At 38.2% G+C, this 24625-nt stretch overlaps 1 protein-coding gene and 1 long non-coding RNA gene across 7 annotated transcripts in view; one reads left to right on the plus strand and one right to left on the minus strand.

The window, feature by feature from the left end:
• The window catches only part of LOC149916479 (uncharacterized), a 54137-nt gene that overhangs the window by 2627 nt on the left and 26885 nt on the right, over positions 1-24625 (plus strand). For all 3 annotated transcript variants that reach the window (XR_016470194.1, XR_016470196.1, XR_016470195.1), the window contains exon 2: positions 12243-12398. This is a non-coding gene — a long non-coding RNA (uncharacterized LOC149916479). The remainder of the gene's footprint in view (positions 1-12242; positions 12399-24625) is intronic.
• FGD5 (FYVE, RhoGEF and PH domain containing 5) overlaps positions 7087-24625 on the minus strand; it is a 108561-nt gene continuing 91022 nt past the window's right edge. For 3 of the 4 annotated variants that reach the window (XM_090148517.1, XM_090148516.1, XM_031605046.2), the window contains 9 exons: positions 21067-21150; positions 19436-19515; positions 15392-15491; positions 13839-13976; positions 13359-13461; positions 12202-12332; positions 10963-11091; positions 8993-9141; positions 7087-8409 (listed from right to left, as the gene is read on the minus strand). In XM_090148517.1, coding sequence (XP_090004643.1) covers positions 8373-8409; positions 8993-9141; positions 10963-11091; positions 12202-12332; positions 13359-13461; positions 13839-13976; positions 15392-15491; positions 19436-19515; positions 21067-21150 — 951 coding nt within the window. In that variant the 3' untranslated portion in view covers positions 7087-8372. Of the gene's footprint in view, positions 8410-8992; positions 9142-10962; positions 11092-12201; positions 12333-13358; positions 13462-13838; positions 13977-15391; positions 15492-17714; positions 17947-19435; positions 19516-21066; positions 21151-24625 lie in introns of those variants that run through there. The other variant, XM_031605054.2, reaches the window with a different exon arrangement.

Below are 24625 nucleotides of genomic sequence, written 5' to 3' on the forward strand. Positions count from 1 at the left end.
AGCCAGGGCTCTCTTAGAGTTCGTGCACTGTGAAAAGTTTTGTTTGAGAGGAGGTGGCAGAGAAGACTGTGAAGATTCTGAAGATTTCTTGCTTTGGAACTTAACTGATGTAGTGATTGAGAGAGGTTTGTTTCTTTCTTTTAGGTCTGCTTAATGATATTGTGCTTTTGATCATGTGGCTCTTATTTATTTTTGTTAAAGCCTGAGATCTGAGATAATATGGGAATTAGGATGTTGCTCTTAGACCAGTGGCCTAATTTGTTAAAGCAAAATTCAGTGCATTTCTGAATGTAACTAATTATTCTGTCTAGTTTTGAATGTTGTCAGTGAGTGAATTATTTACTGTCTTTGCTGGAAGGAAATGTAGAAAAATGCTTTAAAGATGTATTTTCTTCTGAGTCGTATGGGAAATAAAAATGCAGTAATGAGAACTGTGTATCTTATTAAATAAAGCCTGTGGATACTATATTGACTGTTTTGCACAGTAGCTTGAAAACAAGCCAAATAAAACTGGTCATCACAATGAGCAGTCTCTTTGTGTCATGTAACAGAATGCTCCAAGCAGTGAATTGACAGCTGTGAGGATTCAGAGGGGAAAAAATGTAATCAGAGGTTATAACTGTGTGTTTTCATAGGGGGCTGTTCTGTAATTCTATGCAAATAAAAATACTGGTATCTCTTAAGTTGTGTGTACGTGATTTAGTTTGTTTCCTGTGTTTAAAAATAGTGAACTAATTCTTAGTTATGTAGTGTGTTGTACTGTCTGTATCTACTTGAAATTTTGGAAATGTTCAATTCTCACAAGTAATTCATTGTGGTAGAGATAGTCTGGCATTTTTCTTATTATCTTTTGGGGAAGTCTCTGGAAGTAGCTGACTTAAACGTAAACATTCTGCCTGTGCTCTAATGAGCCTTATTTAAAGCTAGGAATAGCAGAAAAACGTGACTCCAAAATTTTGTTCTAGAGCAAATGGAAGATAACAAATGGTTATATATTCTTTGGTATTGCTTTCCATTTTCTTTCTCTTTTCTCAAACTCCTCTTCATTCCTTATCAATAACTCTCTGACTGAAAGAAAGAATAGCTTATGCCAAAACTAGAGGTGAATTGCTACTCTGCACTTCTTTGTTGCTTGCCTGGCAGGTTGAGGAAAGTTTTAGAAGACAGTGGTTGTCTCCTTGTTCTTATTTCTGCCACCACAAGGACAGTTTCCTCTGAACAAACTGGTATGGAGTGCACTCTTGCTTCCCATGCGGCTGCACCATGCTCATGGGTTAGCAACAAATTGTAATAAAGAAGGCCACATCGAGAGTGTGGTTTGCTGTGGTTATTGCAAGAACATCAGTGAAATGTAGAACTATCCCCCATGCCCTTCCTTAATAAACAATATTGTATTAGATAATGCTAATTATCTGATTTGCTAAACATATATATGCAGTCTTCAAAGGGAGTGCTATTAGAAAGTATTTGTATTGGCCCATTTTGGGGTTAGTTGTAACTGGAAAGAAAAATATGCTGGAGGTGAAAAAGGTGGAGAATCTCAGCTCTCTAAGAAGTGAAGGTTAATAACTATACTGGGAGCAAAGAAGATCCATCTGTCTGCCACACTGTGCAGGTTTGTCTTTGGACTGCAGCCAGGTACTGACCCTGCTGCTTGCTTTTCTCTTGATGGAGTAGAGAATGAAAATAGGGTAAAATAGCCTGCAGGCTGAGTTTATCATATATCAGTTACTGTTACAGGCGAAACGGACTTGACCTGGAGAAAAATAATTTAAATTTCTTAGCATCCATATCTATTTAAACTAGGGCAAAAACTAAAGCATCACCTTCCTCTGCCCATTTTTCCCAGGCTTAACTTCACTTCTTCATGGCCGACCCACATCTGCCTTCCCTCGCCCACGTAACAGCCCTGGAGCAGTGCATGAAGGCTATGCTCCGTACATACCTGTTCTTTTCTGTTGCCTCTTCCTCCTCATGTGTTTCCTCTTCTCCAGGGTGGGCTGTATCCCTGCAGCTATGTTTTCTTAAGGAAGTATTAAACTGTTCCCATCCACTGTACAGAAGGTATCTAAGTGGTGGCCTTTTTCAAATTCTGCTTCCAATACCATTGGATGTTTTCCATTGTCCTTTCTATGCAATATATGACTGAGAAGAAAAATGCTCTGCAAACTGCCACAGAAGCAGAGGAGGGGAGACACCTCATATAAGCGGCTTTGTGCCCAGGAAAACAGATTGACTTCATCGTGGATCAGAGCTGAGGTGGGAAAATGTACGTGCTCACAGAGAGGAAAGGTTGTTTTAGATGTGGGCAGAACCATTGACTGCAAACATTGGGCTGTATGTGTGTCTGTGGCACAGGCTACGAACCCTCCTCCGGTCATAGAGGTGGCATTGGCTGTGAAAGTATGTCATGGCTGAGGAGCGGATCGGAAGTTATGAGAGGCCAAGAACTACAAAATGAAAGCAGAATTTAAGGTTATTCATGTGTTTTAAATCTTTGGGATCGACAGAGCTCTTCTGAACTTTTAAAAGTTGTCATTTCATATGATTGAAGTTCTTGCACAATTTTCCTGAAATTTCCTAGGAAAATGTAATGAGCAAAGCTGTTATTTAGCATAGAAGAACTCAGGATGTACATAAATTCAACACAGTTATAAAAGACTAAGATTTTAACAATATAAACGACTTGGTTTTGTTCATGCTACATTCAATTTAAATCTCTTTTAATGTGTTTAGTAGATGATTTTGAACATAAGCTCTTGTGCTTTGTGTCCAGCTTTGAGCATGGCTGTGCTGCACTAAGGGAAGTAGTGACCTCCTTCTTGGGCTGGTTGCCCTCATTTCTCCTTAGTTGTCTCTTTGCAAAATGAATTGCTGCCTGCTATAGGCATTGTGGACTGTAGAAAAATCTTACTTCAGCTTGCGTCCCAAATAGTCTTAATTGCATTTCCAAGCAAACTGCTATTTAGCTGTTGGTGAGGTATTTTATTCTGGAATGAAGGAGGAACAGTTTCTTGGGCTCATGATACTCATGTGCTGACCGGAATTGCAGTCTTGCTTGTATAGCAGGGGACTATTCCTCTGAGTAAAATATCCTAAAAAATATTACTGGATCTTATCTTTTATGTGCTGTATGTTGAAGGGAAAAAAAAAAAATCTAAACGTGGAAAGTTTTATTAAATGTTGAGAAAAACACTGCAAATGTAAAAAAAAAAAAAAAAAAAAAAAGGAAGGGAAAGAAAACGCTTATGTACAAGGAAATTCTGGGGCTAACAAAACAAATACTAGCTCTAGATTACTTGTTGATTTAAAAAATAATTTAAAAAAAGGAAATTAAAAAATACAAATTAATGTTTTATAAACTCAGGGAAAACAGTTTTTAGCACAATACAAAAAAAATGAATGTGTAGTGTCAAAGATGCAGTGTCACTTAGGCATTCTTATCCAGTTCATGGCATTTGCCTTTCAGCTGTTCTCTCTAGTAATTCTGCGAGCATGAGAGCAGAGAAATGTAAAATGGTAGAAGCACGGAGTGCTGTAGAAGGACACTGAGAATGCCGGAGAACACGATGGCTTCCCTCTGTGCTGAAATGCCACGCTTATATTCGTACCAGATCTGCTTATTTTTCAGGAGCTTGAGTGCTTCTGCTATTTTCCACCATCTAATTCATTATATTACAGCTCCGCTGATTCCTTTGTCTTGTGCTCCAACCTGTCTGATGGCCCTCTTTATGCTACTGAAGTCATTGCTCAGTTAATCCTGCCTGCACACTTAGGCTTGTATGCGGCTGTTGTCTTTTTATTTGATGTGGTGTTACGGCCTTCTGAAAGTACAAGTGAACTGACCTGGTTTTTAAATTGTATTTTAAAAGGGAAGGCACATACGTCGTTGAAAAGCAATCAATTTCATACTAACGAACACGCAGAGCAGTTTCAATGTTTCTGAGGCAGAATAGAAAGTCGTGAAATTGCAGAGATTAAGTAAGACTTCCTTTAATGTGGTCAAACACTTTCAGACTCTGTCTTGCTGCTGTGGTGAAAAATATGGGGAGATGTTGTGTCAGGAATCTGAATCAAGTGCTGTGAAAGCTGATGTACATAGCATACTTCATGTGAAAGGCGCTCCACTTTTTTGTTTTGTTTTGTTTTGTTTTTTGCTGGTTTACAACTTTAAAAAAAAAAAAAAACTGTAATTTTTTAAAGATCTTGGTTAGCAGTGAAGTCCCACACTGACTGCAGCCATTAGGCTTTTGGAGAGATTGGAAGAAAGGCAAAAATATTCCAGATAGCATGTAGAAGTATGGAATGTATAACATACATGATACCACAGTGTAGTCCAGGGAAGCATTTGGCCACGCTACACACATTCACATCCAGATAAAGACTCGTGGTTATGTAGTCTTGCTATGCTTTGTCATTGCTCTATCTGCTCTTTGTGAGAATTGTATTTCTGACTATAGGAATTTCAACTTGTTGATCTAAGAAATTAGTATTTATCATGTAGTGGCTGTAATTTGAAATGAAACTTTGCTGAGAATAATCTAGAAGTGTTTTCTTAATTTTATTTTTTTAATGTGTTCATTAATAAAAGTAAATTATATAAATTGTAAAAAGTAGCTCTAAGAGAAATGCTGTCCATTAAAGTCTGTGGAGGGCAAGAGCACTGTAAAATCCTAACCCTGTCCCCAAATTCACCTGAAGCAAACTTTCAATTTGGAATACTTAGTGCAGAACCTAACTGCTCTATAGTGGCTGTCAGTATGGATACAGAGTAATTTCACTTCTCCTGCTGTTCTCCTGAAGATAACGCTTATCTGCTGGGAAGTACTGCTATTAATAATGTAGCACACAGCAGGTGAAACAAAAATATGGACTGTTGCTAGTTAGTTTAATCTGTCCTTCCAGTTTCCTTTAACTTAAAAAGGAGTGAGGAAAGAACATAAAGTGTAGTATTACAAGCAAATAGATGAAAAAAAATCAGAATGCGTTTATTTTAAATGTACTCCATGCCTCTCCAAAGCATGTGTACATTGGAAACAACTTGCAAAACTTCTCTGGAAACAAGCTATCGAAACTTATTGTCACTTAGTAACAATAATAAAAATAAAGCATGGCAAAGAATGAGAATGTTGTTAATTTTTATTGCTTCCAGGTGTTTTGTATTCTGTAGAAAGGGAAGACTTGCAGAATATTTGTGCAACAGTGCTTTCAGGAAAAGTCTAATGTTATCATAGTTGCCGTAAGTGGGACTGTAAGCCTGCCCTGAAGTCTAGAAACTTTCTTCTCAAACCTTGATCCAAATTGTTGTCTTAATGTCATTCACACTGAAGGATCACACTGTTTTTAATACACAGAAGATTATCTGATATAGTAAATTATAAAGGTAAATTGTGAAGTTAGATTAGTGTTTTAAGACTGACACAGGGAATAGCTTTTTCTCCTGTTTTTATGTGGCTATAAAGAGACAGGTCTTTGTTTGTTTTGCACCAAAGCAGCACGCAAATGGGAAAAGCCCTCTTGGTGTTTGTAGCTTTGTGTTGTTCTTCCATCCTAAATGTGATCCAGGATCAGCTCAGAGGGGTGGTGATCCCAGGACCTTCTTGACTAGCAGTACTTGGTTACAATGGCATGGAATCTTGTCACGATGGAGCACTCTAACTCTGCTGTATGATTTATACTTTGATTTGGAAAAACGATTATAATAACCGTATAAAAGATGGATTTTAAATAGGCATGTACTGTAAGATATATCTAAACACTGATTGCAGGAAGCCATTAATCCACATAATGCTTTCCAGTAGGTGGCAAAATAAACAAAAACACATGAAATGATAAACTAAGCCAGTTTGCATCAAAACTATTGACTGATTAGCTAGTACGTTGTGCATTATTACAGATTTTTTTTATGCTTACAAAGTTGTGAATTTTTTTTTTCAGAGAGAGCGAGGCTTGGTACACGTTAGGAAGAAATGTACTGAGCTACTTGCAAATAAATAGCTGTCCAAAAACCTCTATTTCAATGTTAAAACTATAAAAGTGATTACTGGATTAGCTCTTGAAATTAAGACAGTTTTTGTCTTTGGTGCTTAGCTTTGATCAAATTAGATTCAATTAAACTGAAAATATGAGGGCATTTTCTTTATTATTTTTCTTGCTTTGTGATATATTAAGCCCATTTATATCTGTAACTGAAGTAGTGTTGACAGGCAGCCTGGCTCAACAAGTTTAAATCTAATGTGAATTGAAACACTTGTTCATTGCTATTGTCTGAATCCTGTCTTCACAAGAAGACCTCAACTACTGTCTTCTAATTCAAACTCAGTTTGTTAGAGAATTGGTTAATACCGTGTGTCTGTTAACAATAACTGGAATTGGAGTTAAGGTAAAAATAATATAAAGGGAAAGCCTGTAGAACTGCAGTTACATTTTGCTCTTTTTTTACACATTATATCAGACAATGCTTAATAGCACTGTATCTTATTTTTTTTACAACAAAATATTTTTGTGTATTCATTTCCTGTGTCTTACTGAAAAACTTCAAACAACAGTCACAAGATGTCAGCACCTAAATCTTCAAAGTACTGTTGTCCTGTAGTGCAGACTTTTGCTTGGGGCCATGGTTAGAAATTTTGCTAATAAGGCTGAAGTTCTAACATGAGACATACTTGATTTCTGTTATCCTATGGCAATCTGTGTTTTATGAAACTATCAGTTAGTTTCATTTCAGAGTTATCATACTAGCAGATGTATCATAAACAAAAAAAAACCCAGACAATACAAGTATGTTTTTATTTAGTGGTAGACTTGTATTTGTTTTTTAAGCTTGGTTTTCTAGGTGATAAATTGAACTACCTTTATCATTTGGAGATATATTACAAATCTTAAAAAATAAGGAAAAATTCTAGCCAGTCTATTAATCAAGTTTAATGAAGAAAGGAAAAATGAAGGTAGTAAAGTTTCTTCCCCTCCCTCTGCCCCACAATGTATTTTAATGTAAGAAAATTCTTGAGCATTTTATTTTTGTAGAAAGATATATTTTAATCATAATTGCCATTCTATTCGCAGTCAGATTTTATGACAAACATAGAACACAAAATCATTTTATTGCAATGATAACATCACTTCTCAACCTTCATTGAACAATAGCCAACCAGCCAAAAAAAAGAAACAGAAACCAAAACTTTGACATCTTCAGCTAGTGTAAAACCAGCACACATCTGAAGCCATACTGCCACTGGGCTGTGCCACTGGGCTGCTAGAACTCCAGCCCTGGCAGTGTAGTAAGATACATTTAGCCAGAGGAGTTCCAAAGCACTCTTATCAGAGAAGGTTCAGACAAGCACATTTCACACCACCAGCATATTTCAAATGATTCACTTGTTACATGAATTAAAGTTTTGATGACATTTTTTCCATAACAACAACGGCAGAAACATCAGGAGGACTGAAAATAAAGATAGAATATTTAAATAAATGATACAAATCTTAACACTGATAGGTAGATTAGTGTTAAATAAAAGTTGTCTGTGGGTTTATAATAAATTAAAATATCTTTCGGGTTTGAATCTGACACGGTATTCAGGGTGACATGATACTATTCAATGTCTGGACTGCAGAGCAACTATAGTGCATTTCAAAATACTGTAGTGATATGAAAGTAAACACTTTAAAATAAGTTATACAGTGATTTGTGTCGAATTATAAATGGATAGTAAGTAATTATTCTGGATCATAGCTAGTGCAATGGTGGAAGACTGGGTAAATGGAGCATTTTTGTTCATTCCTTTTCTGTAGAAACAATTCACCATATGCGTGGCATAATTTCATGCTGGCATTTGTTAATGGATGAACAATAAATCGGTCCACCAAACTCCATGGAAATATGAAAAGATTAAACTGTAGTTGAGTGAAAATAATAAAGTGCTTTAAATGAGTATTTGTTGTTTACTACATTGTTTCAAATTCCATGGTAGACTCCAAAACCAACCCAGTGAAATATGACAGTGCTCTACAATAAGTAAAAGTGATCCTGCTGCTTACTGTAGTCACTACTTCCATGGCTTTTTCTTTCCTTAATGTTAAATTTAGCTTACCATGGGATCATAGGAAAGCTTACAGCACGGGCTGAACTTGGACCGGCATAAAGGGTCACCAAAACATTCCCTATTTTAAAAGGGTTTTTTGGGGGGGGGATGGGAGGAAAAGTAAGAGGAAGAGGAGGAAGGAAGCAGACAGCAGTCTGGAAACAGTTCATGTCCAGTGTTTGTCGCCAGTTTGCCTGAAATACACCGTTCAGTTTTGTAAGACATAAGATTGCTTGGATTGTATAGAAATCTGAGAATTAGTATTCTAAGTCCATTGAGTGATAGTTGCTATAATATGGATGCTTCTTCCATGGCTTCAATCCACCTAAAAAGGGCAGGAAAGAAAGAGTGGTACATGAAAAATTATTTCTTTCAAAAATGTATATTTTAAGAACATAAAGCCTGAAGAGGACTGTAGCTATAGTTTTGTAATTAGAATAGAAAATATGAAATGACTGAGTTATGTTTAAAAGAAACAAAATCTCCCATAAATACAAATTTTCTTCTCATGTGCCTTAAGGCACTGGCATTTTTATTACAAGTTTCATGATTATTTTATTATATAGAAGTACTAGAGTAGCAATAAACTGCAAAATCTGTACAATTGTTTGTTGATGAGCAAACTAAGAGGTGGATAAATAGAACACAAATCGGGGAAGCTCCCATACAAAAATTATATTTGACTGGAAGACTATGATTCTTGAGGCTCAGCCTTCTTTCTACTTAAACAGAGGAGTGAAAAAAAGGTAGATTTTTCATCACTAATGGCAGTTGCATGCAATTGGGCTTAGCCAACACTCTGAAAGCCATTTGTTTTCCTCTGTTAGGGTAGGAAGCAAAGAAGAGGAGAAACTCTACATAAGCTTTTGGATCTACATGCTCACTAGCATGGACATCTATTCCCTTACCTCTGTGCTGAATAGTTATCATCTGCTCGGAAGCTATAAAACAGAGTTTGCTTGTGATAGAGATGGAAAACTGTACCCATACATCCTTCCTCCTTTTCTGGGGCAACAGTGAAACCCAACAAAGGCAAACTTTCTGTGGCAACTTTGTCCTGAAAGCAAAGAAGAAGTGAACCAAAAATTAGAGAGAAGCCTATAGCAGTTTAAGGGTCTTTCTGAAAAACAATCATATGTAAACACTGCCTGTGCTGCAAAAGCAGTAAGATGAATCTTCTGCTGAACTGGTGACTCTTAAACAGGAGCAATGCACATGTTCATATAGTCTTCAACTTTAGCAGCACCTCTAAAAAGCCAGTTATTCGTGGCCATCCAGAAAGTCAAATTACCCATTACTTCAGTGACTACTTTGACATAATGGTCCAGGAAGCAACCTATGAGAAGCAACCTATGAGTTACTGGCAATGTGGGAAAGTGCAGAAGCACTCTTGAAAGCTTGAAATGGGCTCAGTCTTAGATGTATTACTTCAAGCTATTTTTGTTTGCTGAATGCAAGTAGTAGTCTGCTTTGTACCTTATAATTTCTTTTTATAGCACTAGCAATGTTTTTTCTTAAAACTCTGCACATCAGATAGCATAGCTCACTTTGAACAACACTGCTTCAAAATCTTGGAACTGGTTATGTAATTCAGCGTTAACTTACCCCCAGTATACAGCTGTGGTTTTTGTTCTGCCAATAACAATAAGTATTAATCAAACTCAATTTTAGCTTCACTGAAAGCCGCAACTGTGGTCACTATAATGTTTTTTATATGTGTATGTTGCCTTTGCTTCTGCTCTTAGAAGCTCAGTTGTAAGCTGGGAATAAAAAGTGTAACTAGCCATCCATTGCTCTTTCCCTATCACCAAACAAAAGTGATCACTTCTAAGATTAGGGCAGATAAGTGTACTGAATACAGAGCTGGATGCTAACAGTCTGAATTGCTGAGAGACTGCAGGGCCTTGGAAAAAAGTCAAGTTCAAGATTATGTGGCCTACGTAGAAACAAATCAGGTAGAAAAAGTAAGGAGGTAACAAATTATACGTCACACTACTGAAGAAAGCTGTTAAGTTTTCAGTGATGGCCAGACCACGAATATTTTTGTCTCAATCTCCTCATCTGTTTCAGAGGGATAATTAATGATGCTACATTCCTCACACTGCTGAATTTAAGTGATTGATATTTCCAAAGTGTTCTGAAGACTTAAAATATTAAGTATTGCTGTTACTACAGTTCTAGCATTCTGTATCCAGCAAAATCATTTTTTATGCTTCTACTTACAAACTCTGTCAGTTACAACCACTCCTTGTAATGTATTCACTTCAAGCTTACTGGCACTGCAGCTACTCAATTGGAGAAGAAATAAAATTGAGAAAAGGGACTGGGCTGAGAAAAAAAATACATTAAAAGTCTGTTGGAAAGCCAGCCTCCTCAGCTACGAAGAGAAACTTAGAGGTCAAAAGAGAAAGCTGCATTCTCATCTCTGCAGACTATCCTATCTTTCCCAGTTAATACCAGTAGGATCAGTATATCTTATGTACACACACAAGACTCCTCCCTCCAGCAGAAATAGATTATAGCACCCTATATCTACAGAAAAGAAAAAAAAATCTGTCAATTACCTTGAAGTCTTTATATGTAAATACCTAGGCTCAGGCTGACAGTATATAGCAACATGAACAGCAAAAATAAATAAATCAATCAATCAAATAATGAAAGGCAGTTTGTAAAAAGGTTGCTGAGATCCACCCAGGGATGGGGCTGAGCCTTTCAGCTAGAAGTAACTGCTTAGGGGCCTAGTCCATTAGAACCAGTTCTTAGAGGCAGTTGGCTGTGCGAACCACCACTTACACCTTTCACATTTACTTCTGCTGACTGCAGAGCGTAAATGATAAAATATTTTCCTTACTGAATTTTAAGTTAGATTGCACAGTACCTCATTTGCTATGTAGGTGTAGAGGACTTTGCCTTTGATGACAAACCAGCGTTTCTTCCAGTGTCTTTTGCCTCTCTTACATCTGGCCAGGTAACCACTGATGGTAGCTCCCTCTCCTGAGGCTGTGACCTGAAGGAGAGTGGGAGAAATCAGGATTTATGACAGCAGAGGCCTTTTCCCTCCTGATATGAATGGATAGAGTAATATCACACTTATGTTATTTCTGTTCTTTTTTTTTTTTTCCCCACTGTTTGAAGATGTTAAACTTTGTTCTTAGTAACACGTGGAAAACGTGCAATTGACTTGTTACTGAGAACAAGTTTACAATTGTATTCTGAGAAAATGAACTCATCCTTCCTCCCAGCTCTTTTTGTTGGGTGAGGTAGTATAGTAAAAAATGATGCTTCCAGTAAGGAAGGACAGTCCACCTTTAAGACGTCGTTATATTTTGGACTTCACAATATTTTTATATTAACTTATGTTAATAACTTGATTATGACTTGATTTCATTAGAGAAATAATATTTCTGAGGAAAGTTACCCCTCTCACAGACCTATTTTGAGATCTAATTCATTAATGACCTTAAAGATCCACATTTTGGGTAGAGGGAAGTATACGTACACATACACACACACACACAGTATATACAATTAATTGCAGTATCAAACTGCAAGGATACCAAATCAGAAAAAAATACCAGAGGTTCAAAACCAGTCTTTCTGACAAGACAGAAGACTGAGCAGTATCACACAACAGTGTTTTGTAGCAGAACAAAAGCGTTCCAGGTCCTGGCTAAAGCTAATGAGAAAAAGTTACAGATTAATACTATTGATACTATTGATATAAGGGTTCTTGTCAATTTCGTAAAAAGTAACTAGTCAATGGCAAATCGTGCTCTGTTGATACTTGTGAAGGCTGTGTACCTTGTACCAGCCTCCTTGTACCAGCTAATACCATGAGGTCTTAGTTTTCTAAAAACGATACAGGTTGATGAGGAAACACACACTGCTATAATTCGGGTTTCTCAGTAGGCTGAAGAAGTTTGTGAGCTGTCTCCAGAGTTCAGAGTACTGTATGTTTGAAACATTAGTGTGAAAAACAGAAAAAAATAATTGCACGATGATGACTAGAGCATGGTATGAGCCCATTGCTTGCAGAATAAATTATAAACACAGCTGCTGAAATCTCAGCATGTAGTTCTCAGCAGTTCCTTGCCTTTCTTAGTCAGCTTGGTCCTACCTCTGTAAGAGCTGATGGGATCTTTTTCTGTTTCTTGAAAGATGAGTAATGGATATTGTGGAAGACCGAAGAGAAGGCACTGCTTGAACACCTGGATGAAGTTGGAGGAAAGCTCATACTTAGTGGCCGCTCTGGAAGATAAAGAAAATTCAGAAGGGAAGGGAGAAATGGATGAATTGCTGTATGTCATACAAGGGGTAAGAGATACATGCCTCACTAGCACAAACAACCATCTCCTCTGTAGCTGGTTTTTATTTCAGCATTTCCTTCACATTACTGTTAAGTTTGGTTAGCTGGCTGGATTTCATAGCACCCTCAAGTACTGGTAATAACCTACAGCTACTTGAAAGCAGTCTGAAAGAGAATTTGGCAAAGCAAGAATACAGGTCCCTTTGGATGGCATCCCTTCCTTCTACTGTATTAACTGCACCACTCAGCATGGTGTCATCAGTAAACTTGCTGGGAGTGCACTCAGTAACACTATCCCAGTCACACTGATAAAGATGTTGAAGAGCACCAGTCCTAAGACAGACACCTGGAGGACAATACTCATCCCTGGCCTCCACCTGGGTATAGAGCCATTTCCCACAATTATATATATAAATCCCTCAACTGCCCCCCAATTTATCTTGATTTGAATGCGTATTTAAATTAGAACATGGACTCATATAGTAATACAGAGAGTTCTAGTTAGGCAGTAGCTCTACTGTCAGGAATTTCTGCTTCCATCTGTTTCCAGATTGACTTCCTATGTGAAAAGCTCTTAGTGGCTCTGCACTTTATCTCATCATTCCTTGTTGTAAAAGCAACAAGGATAAGGACAAAACAAGTACAGTGAAGCCACTGTTTTTCTTTGATGGATAATTCACTAGAAATTACAGGGAACAGCTATCAGCTCTAATGTTTACATCTCACACTTCTTGCTGTTATACTGGCTTATCAAAAGGCCAGGGAAACCCTTGGAGAACCTGGCTTGCTAAAACAATTTTAGCTGCCTTACAGTCTGGGACTTTTGGGACCTCAATACACAAGAATTGTGGTTGAAATGAGAAATCCTCTGTCACAAAGGTCAATATAGCAGGTAGGTCCTAAAAGCGTCTCCGTTATACAAATAGACAGTATATTTGTCAATTTTGCCAAGAATGGAGGAACTTTACCTCTTTTCTTCAATTCCACATAGCAGCTGTCACAGACTTTGGCTGCTTGATCTCTGAGGTACTTCATAGGGTACTTGTTTCTTGAACAGTTTCGACATACAATCTGCTCCAGAAAGGATATAATTTTAATTGATATATATGCACATATAAAACAAATCCTCTGAGTTGTTTAGGAGAGAAGGATGGTGGAGCAGATACAGCTTTGCTACATCTGTGTCAGTCAGGGTAAATCTATTGCTTGAACTATAATTACTGTAGATTTACACTGATCTAAGCCAACCAGAATCACACAACACAGATTTTAGTTGCATACTAGTCATTAGAAACCTAACTACCTAACATAGCAGTGCATTAACAAGTTCTGTGGAAAGTTAAATTCTGGTCTTGATATTGCAAAAAGCTTGCAGAAATTAGAGTGGTGGCAGCCACCATCTTAGTAGTGTGAATAAAGCCTCCCTAAGGAGCTTGTGCAGCTCTTACCTTCCCACAGGCGTGGCAATGATGTCGCCTCAAAGTGAGGGTAAAGTCACAGCCACAGTTCATGCACATCATAACATGGGATACAGGTACCAAAGTAGGAGGCCTCTCACCCAAGGGTATTCCAAGCCTTTCCCGTAACTTAAAATCAAAGAAGAACAAATCAAGAAGCATCCACACTCCCAAAGTACACCCATTCAATCCTCCCCATACTGCAATTCTGTCATTACAGTTCACCTGCTAGAATAGCCAGTTTTTCGATTCTTAATGCAGTAAGATATAGGTGCAGTGATATACAGATTCTAAGTGCTTCAGCAGGTGCTTCTGCACTGAAAGTCTATGGCCATCAATATATGGTGCTGTGAAAGGCAGTCAAAACAGATAACAATGAATATAGATCTGTTATTGGTCAGTCACTGACAACCTTCCATGTGAGGCAAGGACCTTATTCATTGCATATGCAAACTGCAGACAAGGTCATGAGCCATCTTTTTCTTGTCAGTTTCTGAAATGCCGACCCTAAAAAACTCCAGCTCCATAGTTTTCAGCAGCAAAGAAGCCAAGTTCAGTATTTCATTACACTTTGGGGCAGTTTTATGAATGCAGAAGAGAAAGTACCAAAAATTAGTACAAACTTGTTTATTTTCCAGTGCAAACCATGATGCGCACAAAAAGGAATTTATCCCCACAGAATCCAAACATAATCTGTGCTTTCCATGGCAGATCTGGATATATGGAACAACTATATAAAATATTTTATTATTCCTTTTTCTCAGAGTACACAAAGCTGCAGTTGTGCATGTGTCTGCCTGTTCTCTAAAGCCTATGGAGCCATGGTCAATATGAAACTGATCCCAGTTTTCTCTCTCTATGTGTGTGTGTGGATGTGTACAAAACAAGTGATGCACAGTGCAATTGCTCACCACCTACTGAACAATGCCCAGCTAGTTCCCAAGCAATGGTTCTTTTCTCCCCAGCAAACACCTCCAGTTTTATAGCTTTTTCACATGATGTCATAAGGTATGGTTGGTTTAGGTCAGCTGTCCTTGTTCTGTCCTTTCCCAGCTTCTTGTGCACGCCCAGTTCCCCCTGACAGTACAGTAGGGGAAGCTGAAATGTCCTTGGCTGTGTGCAGCACATCTCAGCAACAACTAAAATAGGCTCATTTTTCTCTAAAAGCCAAAACATAGCATTATACCAGCTACTACGAAGAAAATCTACTCCATTCCATCTGAAACCAGGATAAGAATTTGTACCTATTTTTAGACCATTCAAGATGGTTACTGTTTGGGAACAAATTTTGTTAGTCTTCCTCCAGGTGAACTTGTATTTAAGCAAAGACCACAGAATACAGACTGTGATTAACATTCCAGAGGTGGTCTCTAAAGCTAAAGCCATGCACTGTAATAAGCTTTGTCATTTAGGCTTGGCATTCTGATCTTAATGGAATTACTAAGGATATCTTGCCCAAGTAACTGCATTTTAGCATTTTCTAACTTCTTCCTTTCCCATTTCTCTTTCCCCTTTAAGCATTGAAAGATTCAGCTTCTTCTTACCTCCACGTTGCTATGGAAGGTGGAAGTATTGTGAGCTTTGTAGTCATCTGGGATGTGTCTGCTGATACAGCTGTACCAGTCATCCCTTTCCAAGCAAGAGCTGTGGAATGAAATACAACAAAGCAGTTAATGCCATCTACATAAGTACAAAAACAAGCAGTTTTTGGATCAGAGGAGAAAGTCTTCACTTTCTGAACTTTTACTCGCTAGTGCACTGAATCAGTAATTTCAAAGCGAAGAACAAAACTGACTTGCACTTTTTCAGCTGGATGATTAGGATAGCTCTACGGTTATTACTGTGACTGAGAAGGCACTGCATTCTCTCTTTTTTTTTTTTTTCTTTCAAAGTAGTCTCTGACTTTGCTATGAACTGCTCAATCCTAGATAACATTGGAGATAAAAGTGTTTCTTCTTTTGTGTTCATCCTAGTTATTATGCTCTCTGGGGCACATAGTATGAGATGCTTAGGTGATCTGCATGTTAGGAAATGAGAAATCTGTCACTCATGGTAAAGTTGTGAATGCTTTCATTTTTCTCTAGCTCAATCACAGACAAGCTCCATGCTCCTGGCAGGAGACCAAGACAGCAATTCAGAAAGCAAATCCTGCATTCCCCTGAGTTGCAGTTACGCAGGGAGGCTAACAGTTCTCCAATCTGGCCCCAAGCTGCCCCCCTCGCACTAGATGAAATAGTGAAGCACTCTGCTTCTCTACTAGCCCAGCCATCCTAGAAAAGCAGCAGGGCCCTTAATGCCTGTTACTCATCAAATGCATTTGCTCTTTTTGAACTATTAGCCGTGCTGCATGTGTTAGATGGATGTTAGATGGTTTTCATGCCATGACTTCAAACTGTGCATACTGTTTATCTGAAAACTGTACACAGCTCTGGCTGTTGCCAGCATCAATCAATGGAACAGATATATCTCAGTGTGTTCTCATCTCTGAGCTATACCAGCCACTTTCATGAAAGCTACCTACTAGAGTTGCTTTTAAAAATTAGTATTTGGCATCACTGCCAATTGCTGTTCAGCTGTAGCTTTGACACACTATGGCCACCAAACAAGATATCTAAGAATAATTTGTTTTCTGTGATCTTAAATTAAAAAAAAAAAATGAGAGCTAGGAAATGCTACATTTGATCAACGATCCTTGACTTTGGCATTCCTCTGCACTCTGAGCATAAAGCTTCTATAAAATTCAACAGGCTTGTTGCAGCAAAGAGATCCCGAAAGAGTAAATCATATTTGCTAACCTCTGCATGCCAAGGGCCTATGATACAGGAGATAACCTCTGACAAGAGTCACACTACTAATCAGTCCTTATTACTATCAGAAGTTTAATCAAATTATGCTTTCTAGAAAATCTCAAGGAGATACCTGTATTTTCAAGATGAAACATGTTCAAAGCCTGCAAAGCGCTAACAGAGGCAAGTCCTGGCTTCAACCTTTATAATTCTTGGAAATTCTTTGAGAATTCCTAATTCTTGCAAATTAAGATCTGATTTGAAAAACAGAATAAGTCCCTTACAGTGCAAAACAAACAAAGAGAAATTCTACACTGATGTAAATTAAATCCTCTTTGGTGAAGAGATGAAGACAGACAAGAGGGAAATCTGCTAGTAAAAGCCTGTTATCTAATGCATACCTTTAACCTCTCCTCTGTTTCACTAAACATCTCCAGTCAGCAATCACAGATTATTAACCTAATAAATGTGGGAATAGCATTCATCTGCTGATGAATAAGATAAATTAAGTCACTGGACACTGGCCTCTCAGTTAGCTATTTCACTGGTCATAAGAAGGCTCAGATAAGTTTTTGCTAAACTTCTGAGACTCAAAGAACCTCTGACTTTGATTCATCATTGCTACGTTTCAGCCTGAGTATGACTGCACCTTTGTGCTACACTATCAGTTATCCCTGTGTTGCCCCCTATACTCTTCCTCAGGCAAATAGAGGGTCACACTGTCACTGCACTCTCCCGTCCAGCAGGGGGCAGCCAGAGAATACAAAAAGCTGAACTGGGATGGGATTTTGTCACTGTTGCTCCATGTTAGCCCCTTAGGGAAGAGATACTGTCTGCTTTCTCCCGGTGCTCTGCTGTTTCATAATGGCACTAGACGGTTACCCCTGCGTCCAAGCATATTTTGATGTGTAAATAACAGTCTAACAACAGTATCGGCTTTCTCCATAAAGGCTCTGTGATCAGATCTATTGTCAGCTTAATGTAAGGTCAGAACATAACTTTTCAACGGGAGACACAAAGGCTTTGCAATGCTGCCTTCTCATATATTTATGCCAACTTTTGATGTTTTTACTGCCTTTGTACAGTGCACATTCACCTTGTCTTCTGCAAGTGTAAAAGCACAGAGACTTGGGTTGCGATTGTCAACAACTGGCCTTCTGCACAGGCCAGGAGCACTGCCACGCAAACGATAAAAGATGCAGTCTTCAGGGATGCTTGAAGCCTTCTAATACTTTTCTGTCTTTGGTGCTCCTTTTGGTGAGTACAGCACTGTGGTTAGGATGGTATGCTGTCCCACTGGTATCTCATCAGCTCTGTCAGCCAGCACAGAAAGGGAGAGGAGGAAATATCAGTTTGTTCCTAGGGCAGATTGGTCCCAGAATGAGCAGCACAAGGAAAACAAAAGATCTCTATCCCAGTGTTCTGATAAGAGTCAATTTCAATCCAGCTGTTATCAGAAGGGTGACCTCAGCCTCAGCCCTGATTCTGTTTACTACTGAAGAAACATAGATTCTGATGGTCACACATGTTTAGTTTGGGCTAACTAAGCAGACTTGACATGAGCACAAAAGCAGAGCATCCCAGGTGTCTTCCTAGAGATGCCAACTTCAGTCGCCCAGGATAGAGGGCACATGCAGCAGCTACTTCCCCTCTACAGCAAAGAAACTCTTTCCATTTGCTTTTGTAATTGTCAGCAGGTAATTCAAAAGTACTGTGTGCATATTTTGAAGGTTGTGATAAGAATGCAGATCTAAGAAAATCTCAGATACTTTCTCTTTTGCTGGTTATAAAAGGAACCAGACAAAAAGGCTTTGACAGGTATCTGAGCATTGCCCACAGACTGCAAGTGTTCCTAGGAAAATAAGAGCTTCAAATTCTGATTGAAAAAGAAAGTGCCCTCCCTGTCTACTTATTGCACTGTGTAGTTAAGGAAAGTCTGATGCTTCCAGCCATGCTGTATTTAGAGACCTATGGTGTAAAAGTACTTAAAGCTTTGAAGGCTTTTTTATTTAAAGAATTTTAATACCATTGCTACCAGGATGTCTTTTATAGTAAACTACATCTGAAAATCAATCCATCCACCTTTCTGCTGTAGATCTAGTTAAGTTCGCAAGATAGTTTTGGACAAGAAGCATGAAAATACAGTACACTGCTTGTCTGTCTTGTCTGTCTTCATCTTTTGGTCAAACACTGACCTATAATCTCTTTCTGCCATTAGTTTATAATACCAGAGTAGAGATACTGACTCCCAGTTGCAATTAGTACTAACACTACACAAATACAATAGTGAAGATCTTTTTAATAGAAAGACCCATGAGGTTGCCAGTGAAGTTTAATTTTGGCTTTGTAATTTATGCACTACTAAGTGCTTTTATATCTAATGCACAATATTACCTAGTTTCTATTTTCTCCAACAATTTTGTAATATTAGTGGTATGAACTAAAGAGTGTAATTGTGAAAGACAGATGTAATATACTCCTGGAATTACAAGAAAAGAATGTGAAAGATCAATTGAAAGAATTCAGTTTTCTTAAGAGATTTTCTTCTTTCCTCTCTTGAAAACGTTGTCAGGAGCTGAGTTCTAATCTACACTAGTTAAATGAACTGAATTAGCTTATGATCTTTGCATTTATAATGAATATCATAGCTGTGGAATCAAGCACTCAGACACTATCCCAACAGCATGGTCCAAAACCAAGTTTAAAAAGAATTAAACACTATTTAAGAATAGGATATTGGTTAGACTGAGAGAGAGATTTAGCTAGAATGTAGCTTCTGCTATGGCAGTTTGGAGACAGTACCTTGCTGACAGTGTCAGGCAACATTCATCACATTCAATCTTCAGGACATTTGGGGCTTTTTCTGTCACTGGGCGGCTCACCTAGAAACAAATATCATGAACATAAGGGTGGACATGAGTTAAACTGTACAAGTCTCTAAGCAAAGTGATCTCTGATATCCCAGCCCTCTGTTTCATATTTAAATGCAAAGAGGTGGCAGGTAGGGTTTTCTGCCTATTCTTTTGCTAATTTAATGAAGAATGTTCTCTATTTCGATATGATGCCGGTTCTAAAGGGAAAACAAAGAATTTAATCTAACTGCAGAGGTACTGATAAGCTGTCAGTCAGAGTTTAATTTTCATATGACAAGCTTAGGAGATATTTAGTCTGAAAAATGTCAGAGCATGTCTGGTAGAATCCTTCAGTAAAGAATGGAAATAATTTTCTTCTGGACATGTAGACTATAAGCTGTGAAATGCTTCAGATCAGTGAATGCCTGTCTGCAGCAAGGTTCTTTAAGAGTCAAAAAGTGCCTAAGATACAGCTCAGCTGAAACCGTTTCCTGCCATGTACCATACTATTTGTCTACTAATAGCAGAAGCTACTTAGATGAAACATAGCTTCATAGTAATCATGTGATATTATTAACAAGCATCTATTATAAAATCACTCTGCATTTCAAATGTTCTACAATAAGTACCTGTTACACAACTCCTTTCTACTTAGAAGTGGAGCACTTTGGTGATTCTTACTTTAGCAAGGAACCTAGAGTTATTGTTAGACTATGAAGTCTTTGGGATGATCAGCCTTCCATGTTTTCAGAAAACCCCAACACAGTTTGTGTCATTTTGCTGAAGTTATTAGTAACTCATGTCTTGCATGTTTTCTTCAGCCCCAGCCTCCTGACTTGCCACTTCAAGTCTTATTTCTTAAAAGTACAACTTGGCACATCGGGTACAGAATAGTTCTTGGAGGGAGGTATAAAATGGCCAACTAGGTCAAAAGTAAAGACCATTCCTGCCCAATATTTCCTGTTGCATAGGAACTAGTGTCAATGGATGCTTAAGGAAAGACCAAAGAACAGGGCAATTGTATCCAGTTTCTACAACCTGTAGTTATGGAATTTACTGAACAAGAGATTATATCTGCTTAATTGCATGTAGTATCACCCAATGCACCATTTCCCTATGAAGTTTTAGAATCCATTAATATTTTTTATTAAAAAAATCAATAGACATGTAGAAAACAGTCAAATGAAAGCTTATGTAAATTGTGAGTGGCAAATGTTTAAGGTTGGTTGGCAACCTGGGGCCTTGCTGAACGTGTTGTAGGGTACAACTATGCATGGGCTAGAGAAAGAAAAAGGAGAATGGATGTAATGGGATAATAAACTTTTTGTCTCAAATTTCATGATCAGATGGTAAATCTGATTTTGCATTATTAATTACCAGCCTGAATAAAACTGTCATAGAAAGTCACAACCTTACAGATAATCTGTTAGATAATTACTTCATATTATTTTTTTCCTTCTGACTCCTGGTCCACCCCCTCTATCTCCTTGACATCAGCTGGAAATAAGACATAAACCAGAAAAGCACTAAGTGCCCAGTATACAATTTTAATTACAGCTTATGATACAGATAAAGCATTACCTTCATATCTGACACAACCAGCGTGTTTTTCAGTTGGTATTTGCCATCCTTCTGGGGATACGTGTACAGCAGAACATCATTCATCTGTATAAAGAGAAAGACAAAAACAAATAATTTGCAACATGACCTGCAAGTCTGACCATTACCCCAGGGGGGGATTCCTAGAACAAGCAATAACTCAAACTGCTAGGACTGTTACTAAAGGCAGGCCCAAGTCACACAGCTTAGATGAAGTCCTACATTTCCAAAGAGCTCTGTGAAATCCAGATTAAGGATTTTGATTCCTTCCCATTTCTGACTTTTGCTAGCAGCTAAGCAAGTAGATAATCATCTCCTTTTTATTCAGCTTTGGTGAAATAGCTGCTTGTTTCAAGGGCAGTGCTGTGTCCAAGTCAGGAGTGCAGGTTATGCATTTATTACATGGCAATACCAACTAACTGCCCAGGATTCTGCAGCTCTGACTCTTAGTCCCATAACAGTAAAGCTGTGGCAAGGCCAGAAGTAGAGCTGGGTTTCACAGACTTCTGTTTTCTGGGCAAAAAGGAAGTGGAAGTACAGTGTCAAGGTTTCTAAGAATGATTCAGAAATGAATGCTTTGGATATGTGAGAGGAGTAACTGGCTTTCCTTGCTAGCAGAATTCACCTAGATATTTGACAGCATCAAGTCTGCTGGCCGCAGCAGAGACAAGTTTATCTGTGCTCTGATGAACAGCTGGCACCTATATAGTGCCATAGTGCACTCCCTGCCTAGAAGCTCCTACCATATGCTTGGTTTTAAATGTTTTTGAAGGATAGTTCATTATGAACCCTATGTTGTCCTATTCAAGTCAGTGTTAAACATCTTCTGAGTGTCAGCAGAGCAGCCTGAACGTGTGCTGCAGCTACATTTTCCAGGCTGTGACTCAGAAACTTCCTATGCTCCAGTCCTGCTGGCTAGAGCATTAAACAATCTCTCATTTGATAGCAGCTTCCCACACCCCGCTTGCAACACAAGCAGCCTTTGTAGAGAAATTCTTGGAAGGGTGAGATAAGAGACAATGTATGAGTTGCAAAGTTCTATGATTGTGGGGCAGTCAGGGGGCCTGCCAGCATCAGCAGCCCCATAGTGAACTGCAAAGAGGCCCCAACATCCCTGTAAACACACTGGACTCAGGAAACAGGCATCCAGCAAACTTCACCAAACATCCTGCCAGGAAGCACCACATTCAACAATATCATCAGCCTGCCCAAAACCACCAGCGCAAGTAAACTTGTGATACACATCGTGTGCACACTCACAAAAATACACACTCCAAAAACGTGTGAATGCATGTAATACACATGTATGTCCATATGAGCTGCACACAGATGGATCTCTCTGTAGGGGCATATATTCAAAGCACACATGTGCACACCATCAAAACACAGGCTGAATGAACAGGCCAAATACAATTTTGGTACATACCCAATTCTTCTGGCACGTACTAACTAGAACTTCAGTTTGATGAGCTCATCTCCCAAGATGTGTAGGGGTTGAATTCTCATGTTTATCTTTCAGTGTATACTCTTCTGCTGATATTTTCTGTGTTAACTCAACTATAGTCAGTGTAAGTTCAATACAAAGAACTTACAAAAGAGAGCTACTCAAAACGGTTATATGAGCAAAGGAAAAAATTACATGCAGAACTAAGCTAAATTATACTTGTACATACTCATGTCTAATAATTTTCTAGTATGGCAACTGGAACATCTTAAGTATTCTGGAAGTTTTTTGATAAATACAGTTATTGTTCTACCTGAATTTTGCCAGTGGTACAAAATACTTAGATATGGAGGGATTAAAATCTATTTAAGTTTCAAAAGACAATATTTAGAAGATTCTATTCTTGGGGCCTTGTGTGTTTTTTATGTCCCCTGGATGTCAGAATCAAGATAGTACATCAGTCAGGCCACATACACTGGCAAAGGAAGCTGTTATAAAAAGGCATAGGCAGTGATGGGTGGTAGGCTCTTAAGACTGACATAGAAAAGTTGCTACATTCGAAGTTTGCAGGTAGAGTTGTGCAGTAGTTGTTTTAAGACTGAGTAGTCCATTAAACATCACTTGGATGGTGACAGCGTTACAGAAACATTATCTGCAGTGTTACCAGGTAATGCAAAAGCATTCAGATGTTAGTGCAGGAATTAAGTCATTCCACACTGATTTTCTTTCCTGCATTTTCACAACAGGTGGCATTGCTATGCAGCCTAAGAAACTTTCAGAGGAGAAGACAATTAAGGGCAGGTGGTGTGGGGAAATTTTTTTTTTTTTTTAGATCACTGAACTAAAGGAAAGATCTTTGCCTATGACTTTTAAACCGTGTCCAAGTTCCAACTACCCCCCCCCTCCTTCAAAGAAACAGTACAAGAAGTCTAAAGTGGTTTCAGCTTGCATGTTAGAGGAGAAAATAAACCTCTATGCACCTTTTGATTCTTTTCTGATTCACAGTGGTTTAGTCCATCATATACTTTGCACGACAGCACTCTTGGTCATAGTTTGCACTTCCAGCTGCCAGGAAATCATGGTTTTGATACTATTTACTATTCTCATAGTCCAAAGATGCAGACTTGAATGAAATCTCTTAAATTCATACTTTTCTCTACTGAAAATATTTAAACAAACTAATGAAGCCATCAGAGAAGTGCAGTGCCAGCACTATGCCCTGTCTCATCTGACCTTTGATTATGACTGCAGTATGTGAGCAAATTGGCAGAGAAGCTTGTATATCCTACTTATGTAGAAGTAGGAATAAGGGGGAAAAAAAGAATTAATGGCAAAATCTACTCTATGATAAGCCATCTCTCCTCATAATAGACCTAGGGGGAAAAGCTGTCAACACTTACAGAGGCTGCAGTAAATATATAATCCAGGCATGTGATCCATTTATTTTAAAATGAAGTCTGCAAACAATACTTTAATGTTAATATTAGCAGTAATGCTCAATACTTTATGGTGCTTTTCAATTTCACAAACATGAACAGGTAATCATCACAAAAATTTTATGACAAGCAAGTATTTTCCCCTTCATACAAATGAAAGCATAAATATAACTGTGGTTATACAGTGAGCTACCTGCAAAGAACAGAACTCATGAGCCTGGAGTCTCAGATCCTCTATAACTTTTCAGTGTTGTAATGCAAAACAGAAAGCATCAGTGCTAATGTTGTATCTACAAAAGTGGCATCTCATGTTTTGATTTGTGAATGCTTAAATTTTTCCAGTACAGTTTGGATCCATGTAAAGGGCTTTCCAGCCAAATGATTACAGGTTAATTTCTCATAACTGTCTTAAAATTTTGCAAGCCCTTACTGAAAACTGCTGCTTCAAATCAACAGAGATCTGAAGGTGTGCTTTCAGAAGGACTGTCTCTAGGTAGTGCACAAAGTTATCAGGTGATTTACATAGAAATGGACATCAGGAACTAAAACCTAGCCCCTGAGCTTCAAGGATAGAAATCTTGCCCAAATAAGCCCAAAGGCTGTTTTCATAAACTTTACTAACAGGGTTTGTTCTCTGTTTCTAATGAGATCTCCCCTAGGG

The sequence above is a fragment of the Phasianus colchicus genome, chromosome 11 (assembly GCF_987193195.1).
Source record: "Phasianus colchicus chromosome 11, bPhaCol1.hap1.1, whole genome shotgun sequence".
NCBI classification, from domain to species: Eukaryota; Metazoa; Chordata; class Aves; order Galliformes; family Phasianidae; genus Phasianus; species Phasianus colchicus.